We start from the raw sequence: 10,534 nt of genomic DNA, 5'->3' as shown, positions 1-10,534 counted from the left end.
GAAGGGAACCATATCATATTCGGTTGTAATTTAAGAGTGGCCTATCAGAAAATGTTATCGACTGACTGTTTCAGACTTTTTTTATTCTGCCTTCGCTGATTCATTATTTTCATATCGAAAGCCTATTTGAACATTTAATAATTTATATCGCAGCCTACAATTTTGCATAACAATAGTACCACATATATTATATCATTATTCAGTGCATTTAAGAAACTCTTGAGAGTGCGCGGTCATTTAGCAAGTGGAGATTCTGCAATATCATGACCAGAGGACTTCTTCTCATTCCAAGGCCATCTATTTGGATAAAATACATCATCTCGTAGCACTGTCCTGAAATCTACATCCTCTGTTTCTTTGTCTAAAGTTTCTAAACTTGATTCTAACTCTGTCATTCGGGTATTCAGTTGTAGTGCACGTTTCAGATCGGCACCTTCCATTGTTTCCGGTGTTGGTGTTCGTTTCTTAATGATTTTCTTTTCTTCTGCATGTGCGTCCAACAACAGGGGATAATTTTGAGTATAAAATAAATATTGATCGTTTGAAGACTTAAAGTTTAATGGTTTTAACTGAACTGAACTTGCTATACTAATGAACAAATCATCATCAACCGTTAACGACTGTGACGTTTTAGTTACCGGTCGGCGTAATAACAATTTATCGGAATATGGTCGGGCAACTTTGCTTTTCTCACTATTTTGCTGTAGAACAGTCACTTGTGGCCTCTTTAATGTTACATTTTCTGTTATTGGCCTTTTCAATTTCACATTTTCTGTGATTGGCCGTTTATTTCCTGAGATCGCAAAAGACACTGATTTTCTACCGATGTCTGTATTATGAGCTCTGTATTGCTCGTTCTGAAGATATAACTCAATTTGTTTTTGTTTCAAGTTGCTAAAAGGTTTTGACCTTGACCTCAAACTAGGAAACTCTTTCCTTGGTTTTGTCGAACTTGTTGAATGTGAAGAGGTCTTGAAATAATCTTCTAACACACGACGTGTTTTCGTATCTAAAAATAAAATATATATCAGAATGAAAGAAAAGACATCAACCGAACAGCAATAAGGGATATTATAAGAGTCATTATCGTTATTTTACGAAATTTTCCTTTGATCTTGCTGACTGATAATTCCTTTCTCAGTGGAGTCGAGTGATATGAAAATTATCGCTATAAACTAAGGGGGCACGTGGCGTTGCTAATGAAATTGACATGAAATTGACAACGTCGTCATAGGTAAAAAAGCGGTAAACAGATTATCATTGGTCATCTCAACTCGATTGCTTTTCTCACTTTCGCCGTACCGGCTCAAGCGAGAAAATCAATCTCGTTGAGATGATCAACGATAATCTATAATTATTTGGTCATTGATTGGCGTCATTTTGGATTATCGGGGATTCGATAAGTTGATCTATTTATTGTATGGAGTAACATAGGAGAACAGCATGTTTATCTGATAGGTATAGGTTCGTTGGTCAGGATTTAACGATGAAACGTTAAAGATCAGTTGAAAATCTTTTACTATTACAATTGGTAAGATTAATTTCATTTTGATTTTGACACAATATTGTTGCAAAATTATACAGGTTTTTGTATTTCACTATCACGATACAATATGTTACAATGCGGCCATTAAAGAATCATCAACAAAGGTGTGTTACTCTATTGTGGATTGTGTAAGAACAACATGTCAACAAAGGCATCGCTTTTTCGGTTTTAATTAAACATATTATCGTGATTGTAAAACATAATAGTTAATTCAAACTATAAGCCCAAATTTACATTGAAATTATTAAATTTTTAGCATCTGTAGGCTTCAGGGATTTGCAACGTAAAAACAAATGGTCCGTTGATGATAGTCTTTATTAAACGCAATTCGTTGATTGGTTCATTGTATAGGGAGTAACTTAATGGTCACTTTAATCACTCAAAGGTGAAGTAAAAATATTGGTTAACATTTTATTCGAGTGTTTGATGGTTACAAATTGTCAAAGGACTGAGTTGAACGGATATTACTCTTCAACGTACAGGTTTCTTTTTGTAATTTTATCTTTAGTATTGCTCTCATTACTCAGGAAATAATTATAGGGTATCACACTTAGTTTCTTCGGTTCTCTTGTCATGTTTTAGTGCAAATTTCTCCGTTTATATCCGCTTTTATTATTTTGTTGTAAATTTTCGAAAAGACTATCATAGATTTCAGTGAGTCTCGTGTCGCCTTTAAGTTTAATTCAGTTATTATAAACATTTGACTTTAGAATTTACTGTTGTTCATTTTGTAATTTTGAACCATTTTGTAAGATATTTATCATTATTTGCAAAGACTCTACGAATATGAGAAATTATAAAAATCTATTAAAACGAAACGTTTTTTTTTTCTTTCAAATTAATCTCAACGGACCAGTAGCCTACTCGATTAACGGACTTTTCTTTTATGTAACCTTATACGAACGTAGATCAATGAATTAATTGTGTGTTATCTTCAGTTTGTATTCCTTCTTTAAATCTAAAAAGAACATATACATGTATCCCATTGACTGTTGTAACATCTTTCGCAATAAATGTGTACGACTTTGGCGGAAATCGTCTTTTTTTTTACTATCAAACCGGGGTTTTTTTCCAATAAATTTACTGGTTTATAAAATTTCAACAAACTTCTCGCTCCAACAATGATTTCGATATAAACATTAACAATAGATTATTTGCAAACCACTGAAACATCACATACTGTAAATATCTTAAAATTGGATAACTCAGAGAAGTATGTGCATCGTCTTCATTCCAATATCACCTTGTAAACGAATTAAAATGAGATATGAAATAAAATTGAAACTCGAAAAGGAGTAGGTCCGGTAAAGGCCGATTTTGGCCTCAAAATTCAGGTTCATTTGATGAAACATTTTGGACACTTTTTAAACACTTAATTGTCTACTTCAGTCGATTCAATTAGTTTAAGTGAAAGATTTGAACTGATTTTGTCATTAAAGACGCTCAAATTCAAGCTTAAATATGAAAAATCTATCAAATATGCCATAATATGTCACTTTTCAGATGATTTTTGTCAAAAATGAAAGTGGCCGCATCCGTGTTCATTCTCCACCTTTATATATGTTATGTATTATCATCAAATACAACTTACATTCAAATATTAAGAATGAACACAAATGCGGCCACTTCCATTTCAGACGGAAACCGTCTAAAAATTAACCAAAATGCAGAAATTTCGAAGATTTCAGTAATTTAGCATGACTTAATGATGCTAGTACCCGATACATGTGCATTGTATTGTCAAAAAACAGCCCATATTTATGTAACAGAAGTATTCTTCTTTCCAATAAATAGCTAAAAATTTACATTTTAACAATTTTGCAAAACTGCTATATTTTGGGGCCAAAAAGGGGTCTTACTGGGCCTACTCCTTTAACAAAATGTGTTTTATGAAGTTTTGACTACAAGCGGACTTGCTTCATGAAAATTATTTTCCTGTCACTGTTGTGAATTTATCGATAGTTTTATTGTTGGAAGAAATAACAACTTACTTACATTGCTCCAGGCTTGAAAACATAATAAAATTCCAACGATCTACTATTCTTACAAACTGTTACGGAGGAAAGGCAGAAATACTAAACGCAATCATTTCATGATACATATAACTAGTTCTAAACAACTATCGTTAAAACTATCAAGATTTAATTTATGATAATTGATTCATTGATAATAGGCTGCTTTAAGCAATCTTGATAAATGTTCATGTTTTCCCAAAGTTAGAATATAAAAAGTTGACATATGTAAATTCAAACTTTTCGTTTTTGAAGCGTTGAAACATGCCTACAGATGTTTCCCGTTCCCTTCGTCCAGCATCTTACCAATAAAAAGAAGTATTTTTTATATTTTCCTTGATGAGCCTTTTCAAACTTTGCACATACGCTACACAATAACATAGACAAGTAATGTGATAAGTTCGATTGATAAATATATACTGTATTGTATAGCACAACCTTTAAATCACTTCAATTAAACTGTTCGGAGGCTTTTATTGTTTGTGTGAATAATTAAACTTAAAAAGATGCAAAATAGTTGAAAGAATACAATGCCGGTGACTAACTTCTTAATCAGTTAGATAATGATCCTGTTTTAGATTTTTATCAGTACTAAAATCAGATAAGATAAAAACAATGGAACAATATGTGTTTCCATATGCGCGAAGCTACAGAATATTTGTGACCAAATGACAAAAGTAATGGTAATGTATCCCCCCAAAAAAAGGATAAATATACGGAAAAAATACTGAATATAATAAAGGGTGACGGAACAAAGATCTAAAAATGCGTTTGAAAAAGAGACAGAAGATACCAGGAGGACAATGAAAAAAAATATAAGTAGGGAAAACAAGCAATATATAGTGTATTTAAAATGCATTGTGCTGTTGTTTTATTATATACTGTTGTATTGATTGTTTATATAGTATTGGCTTGTATATAGGTTGTGGGACCCCTAAAGTAAAAGAAGGCATTATTGCACTCTTTTACTTTAGGGGTCCCATTAAAATAACCTATATATAGGTTGTGGGACCCCTAAAGTAAAAGAAGGCATTATTTTATATGGTCATTCAAATAATTGCTATGAAAGTTCGTGCAATGCAAAAGTTAACAAAGAACCTATTTTACCAAAATTGTCGTCAACAGTCATAAAATGGTCTAAATAAAAGATACTATGGACAATCTAAAAAATGGTTTCAGTTTTTTTCTTGGAAGAACGCTTTTAACTATTCAAATTATCAGTTCCTATTTTCATTTTGCTCCCGCGGGTGAACCAAACACCCGAGACAGATGTATGATAAATTTGTTTTAAAAGTATCTTAAGTTTTCATAGTTCATATTTCATCTAAAATGTAGAAAGGCAAATTATGAGAGGTTGGATCTTGTCTTTTGCCCCTTCCTCCGCCAATTAAGCCACCTGTTTCCCGCTTTCCAATAAAAAAAAAGTATGGTAACTTGCTTCCGAATATCAATCAATTGATATCAACAGAAGTGGCAGAATAATAAGAAATGATGGCGGCCACCAAACGGCAGAAGCAGAAACATCACTTTAATGGAAAAAGATGAGAAATTTGATCCTTTACCTGTATCTTTGTTCCCTATCTGCAGGATGCCACTGTTCTGTAATCCACGAAGACATTGTAGTCTGTGTAATGGCACCTCGTAGTCATTCTCCATCGGTTTAGTGGCGTCATAGTAACGTCGACCTGCAAACGTTACCATTGTGACGTTAACAACTGGTTCATACTTTTTACGTAATTTATAATAAATTAAGAATAAAAGTATAGAAAGATAAATTGTTATTTCTACACAAATTAGATTTTCATTGTGCGTCTTAAGCAACGAATAAAAGAAAAAACATTCAAAGATTTAAGAAATTTCTTCAATAAATATGCAAGCGACATACAACATTGTACATGAGACAAACAAGTGAAAAACTTTCAAAAAGAATGGAAAACATTACCACTTAGTACATATTACGTATTATCTTTATAAAAAAAGTTACATGCATGTGATCAATTACAAATTTAAAGCATGCAAGGTAGTAAAGATTATAATAAAAAGCTTTTTAAAGTTGCTTAAGTTGTTAATTTTCGTATGTGTACTATGAGAAATGGAAATTTGTAAGTTACTCAATTATGATTGTGTTATAGTCAGATGAGTCATTTAAAAAAAAATTAAACTATCTCATCTTAAATTCAAACAAGACACGAACCTGTACCGAAGCTTTCGACTAACAGTTAAGCAGGTTTGTTCTTTTGAATTCAAGTTTCGTCGATTTTTTTTTTCTCAAATTACAAAACAATAATACTGTTAAGATAAAAATAAAGATCCAATAACATTTGTGTAAAATTATTAATGAAAATTACTTAGTAATGATTTATGAAGTTACATATTTATTTAATAAATTCTTATTTTTACCATCTTCTATATAAGTTCTATCTTTTCTACCTGAAATAGATATGCGTTACTGTATTTCCTTAATGAATACAACTGAATAAAGTCATTTGCAAAACACTTGTCATCACTGAAGATACACAAAACACTTGTCATTACTGAAGATACACAAAACACTTGTCATTACTGAAGATACACAAAACACTTGTCATCACTGAAGATACATTGATTGCATAGTCACTTGTCTCTGAAAAAAAGTTACCTTTATAATAAAGTATGAAGGTAATTTTTTCAGAGACAAGTGCCTGTGATTGATTGTCGAAATGAGAATCTGGTGCAGTAAAATTGGTACCGTTAATTTTATTCCAGGTTACGCGGGTTATTCAGTGTGCACCACATTTTTATGTTATTTCTTCATAGACAGAAAAAATATTACAGTCATTCCTTATAATTTAATTCTAAAAAGGAGTAAATAATGATAAAAACGTTGATGACGTCGCGGTCACATGACAAAATTATGTCTATGAGATGATAGACAAAACACTTTCAGCCAATCAGAAGACGTGTTACATCCAAAATTAAATTATTCACCGATGTTTAAGTTTGATCAGAGAATGCAAATGAAATAAAACTAATGTGACAATTTAGTAATCGTTTAAGTATTACATTGACTAACATGACAGATTTGGTGATTGGTTGTTGTTTGATTTACGTCTAGTGACAAAAACAAGTTCAAATGATCCTTTACCATAATTAAATCTTTTTGTTAATAAAATGACGTGTTACACAAGCGTCAACGAGACAGCAACCCAACGACAAACAAACCCCAAAAGACATCTGGAGGCTAATAAAAAGACTTAAGAAAAGATAGTTGTCTATACGTTAAGCTCTAAATCTTCCCTAGTGTGTAAAAGTTGAAAATAAATTTATCAAAAATCTACCATCAGCACCAAATTCTCACACAAGACGTAAAAGTTGAGAATAAATTTATCAAAAATCTATCATCAGCACCAAATTCTCACACAAGACGCAAAAACGTTAAGATATGATACATGACCGCCACTGACAAGGGTCCTCACTGGGGACAGGCAAGTGAATGTATGGCGGTATTGAAAGCAATACAACTGACAATTCACTTTACTGAAGTACAAATGTTACCTTTATAAATACATTTTTTTTTATAAACAAATGATCACTAACTGCAAATTTGTAATTAATAGTACTAACTGACAATTGATGCCTGCTCAGCGACAAATATTACATGCATATTCAGCACGATATTATGTTCATGTAATATGAGAAAAACCTAACATGCTTAATCAGATTTTAACTTGAAAGCTCACAAGGTTACAGTCTGTAAGGTGACATGTCTCCCTAAATGGACACATTTTTCTGTCTCCGAGCCGATTAGTCTTTGCTCTTAGTCCCAAAGGTCGCTTGCTTGGTGGAAGCAGTAAATGTCAATTTTAAAGTACTTGGTTTGGTCAGGCCGGGGATTAGTACCACAGCTTCCTGCTCTCAATGCAATGTTACACTCATCTGATAAATTATGCAAACCATGTAAAAAGAAACACATACTTTTTTCTTTAAATTTAATTATGACAGTTTAATGTTTCAAGAAGAAAAACACTCAAATTGGCAAATACTGATTAGGATGCTTCACACAAAAAAAAAATATATAGTGAATACCAACGTATAACCCGTACAGATTCAGATAACAATTTGTAGATTATAATACATGTACATATATTCACATGTTGTCCATATTAATGCACCTTTAGAAAACATAACAATTTAAGTAGGTTAGGGCGGCGATGCGTAATCGTGCTTGATTCTTCACAAGTAACCCAAATTCAACGTTTAAATTTGAATCATTTTTTTCAAGGTATCGACATTCAAACGCCTTGGGGTAAAAATATCAAATAAACAACTGAAATTCCGAATGTGCAGAATCTAAGCAATTGAACACTGTTAGATTTATTTTCGTTCGCATATCGATTAAATATTAGCCATGGCTAAGCAACCAACCACTTATCAATTGTACAAAATCTAAACTATGAAACAGTACTGCAAAACATCTACCTGATCTATATATATATCCATTTCGGTCTCAACATCCAAAGTGAACGGACATTAACAATCATATATTTAGAGATACTTACGTTTTGTAAGAGGTGTTGATCCTCTAGCAGATGATAAACTTTGGACGCTTATGAAACTAAGACTACTGTGAAGTGGTGTTCCACAGAATTCTGAATCAAGGGACACTGATTCCAAATCCATACGAGATTCCATTATAAAATCAACTTTATGACCAACATGCGTAAATCAAAGAATATTTCAAACGAAGTTAAGAACTGTTTTACATAAATATCCAATATTATTAAAAATTCATAACAGACCTTCAAGTTTTCACATTGATTTTATATTTGTGAACATTTTGATTCTTCATTCTAAAATGTTCATAAAAGCAATATATATTTAAATGCTTTCAACAAAATATTTTTTTCCCCGATCTCTTGAATATTCTTGGCAGACGACACCAACACACGTCCACAACTCTGTCGCTAACCAATATCATCCACGAACATCGCGTTGTAAACTTGTAAAATATTTTGTCCATGATTTTGAAGAACGATTGCATTGTATAAAATTAAACTGTATTTTAATTAATATACACATGTAATTGCGTGACGTTTCAGACTTTGATAAAATTATTTATTTGCGTCTGATTGTTTGTGATTCTTTTGTTTCCGGTTGAGAGCCATTATTGTTTCTTCACGCATCAATCTTTAAGCCATTTAATGTCTTTACCCGAGGTGATCCGATAGGTTACCAAGACATTTACCATGTAAAACACTAAATGCTCACGTTCCAAGATGATCTTATTTGCTTTTGAAGTGTTTGTCAATAAAGGACGGCTCTTCACAGGTTTGAAATAGACAACAAGAAAATAATTTCACCACACTAAAATACTTTTCTTTTTTCTTCTCAATGGTTTCCATGATATTCTAAAGTAGAATGGAATTCATTCAATAATTTCCATTTTGTAATTTAGTAATTTTTCCTTTTTCTTTTGTTTGTGAGTGGCCCTAATGAAAACACTCGTAAAGCTAGTAAGCTTGTAACATGAGTGCGATAATTTCAAAAGCTTAAATGAGATATAATGATGAAAGTACAAGTATTATCATTAATACGAAGTTGTCTATCAAAAAGTTGGTAAGAATAAATCATCTTAACCTCAGCTTAAACTTACAAAACTTAAGATAAAGCATGTGTCCTTGTAAAATCAATTGGCTAATCAATGGCTATCTCCATTGATCTATTGGTATGAATATTATGATAAAACAAAGCTATAGAATGTATAGATTTTATTGTATCATATACAAATAATATGGAGATGCCAGAGAGATAATAAAAATAAAAATAAACACCAAAAAAACGACATCGCTAAAAAAACACACGGAAATTTAATCAATACGAACGAAAAAAGATGCGGGGTTATACAAGTTTGATCAGTTCTAACCTCTCTTAAACACCATCAGGAACTGTTAGAAGAACTGTTCTAAAACAGTCTCTAGAACAGTTCTCCTGACACTGTGAGAACAGTTTCTGACAGAAGCTGTTCTCCCCTATATATATTTTTGGACAGTTTCACCGTGGGATAAATTCTGACAGTTTTATACTAAAGCAGCTTTGGACAGTTTTCCCCTAGAATAATTTCTAACATTTCTCCCCAGAACACTTTTGGCCAGTTCTACCCTAATCAGTTCTAGGGTACAATTATTCTATGGTAAAACGGTTCTAGAATAGTTCAGAACAGTTTTAAGACAGATTATTCTGACAGTTCTGAAGAGGAGTTAGGACTGTTCCCAACTGTACGTCAATCAGGCAGTAGCTCAACGACACAAAAAGCAAAAACATATAATCTAGGACCAGGACGAACGGGAAGATCTGGTTTACGACGAACTGGGGTTGTATAAATAGTTTTAAAGGCCGTCCGTTGCTTGTGGTCGGGATCAATATATGACCTACAAAACACTACCACAATGTAGGTTGTTGATTCAATCCGAAGTATTGCCCTTTAAAGACGCCATTTTATTGTTTTGTTTAGGTAACAGATCTAAGATGTCTCTTTTGAATTGATTCACAACTTGTCAAGACTCGGAACGCTTTAGACATGGGCGGATGCTTTGCATTCTGATCCCTACAACAATTGCATGCGACCATAGATGCAGTGTTGTAAAAGTACAGAGAACATAAGTACGTATTTGATGAGGTTGATTGTGTTTTAGGGTTGTTGTTTTGGTGACGCATACACATAAATCCTTTTTCATATCTAACATTACACGTATTCAGAAAACGAAAACGATCAACTAACAGAAGATACCGGTACTATTGGTCCAAATGATATCACATGACCTCTAGGGCGTTGCGCGCCAAACAAGTACCTTTCTATTGATGGTTTTTAGTAAATTTCAATGTTTGGGTTTACTTCTTTGGTTTTGGTCAAAAACCATTTTTGCTTAAAATAACAGAGTTCGGTGTGTATTAAATCTGCAGCCAAATTATATAAAGAATAAGGGCATTCATTTATATT

General features: G+C 32.5%; 1 protein-coding gene across 1 annotated transcript; it reads right to left on the bottom strand.

Moving 5' to 3' along the window:
* Positions 1 to 233: 233 nt before the first annotated feature.
* On the bottom strand, positions 234 to 8,710 carry LOC127726012 (uncharacterized). Its single transcript, XM_052233309.1, has 4 exons — positions 8,097 to 8,710; positions 5,959 to 5,988; positions 5,121 to 5,243; positions 234 to 1,009 (listed from the first exon to the last, which is right to left on the bottom strand). The coding sequence occupies exons 1-4, from the start codon at positions 8,227 to 8,229 to the stop codon at positions 234 to 236; spliced, it is 1,062 nt and encodes a 353-aa protein (XP_052089269.1). The 5' UTR covers positions 8,230 to 8,710.
* Positions 8,711 to 10,534: the final 1,824 nt, after the last annotated feature.

This window comes from Mytilus californianus, unplaced genomic scaffold (assembly GCF_021869535.1).
Source record: "Mytilus californianus isolate M0D057914Y unplaced genomic scaffold, xbMytCali1.0.p SCAF_15, whole genome shotgun sequence".
Lineage (NCBI taxonomy): Eukaryota > Metazoa > Mollusca > Bivalvia > Mytilida > Mytilidae > Mytilus > Mytilus californianus.
This window is presented reverse-complemented; position numbering and strand designations above follow the sequence as displayed.

Coding starts and splice junctions, on each gene's coding strand:
- LOC127726012 (XM_052233309.1), bottom strand. CDS start 8,229: ATGGAATCTCGTATGGATTTGGAATCAGTGTCCCTTGATTCAGAATTC. Junction 5,989..8,096: donor ATCAACACCTCTTACAAAAC/GTAAGTATCTCT, acceptor TATCTATTTCAG/GTAGAAAAGATAGAACTTAT. Junction 1,010..5,120: donor GATAGGGAACAAAGATACAG/GTAAAGGATCAA, acceptor TTTTATTTTTAG/ATACGAAAACACGTCGTGTG.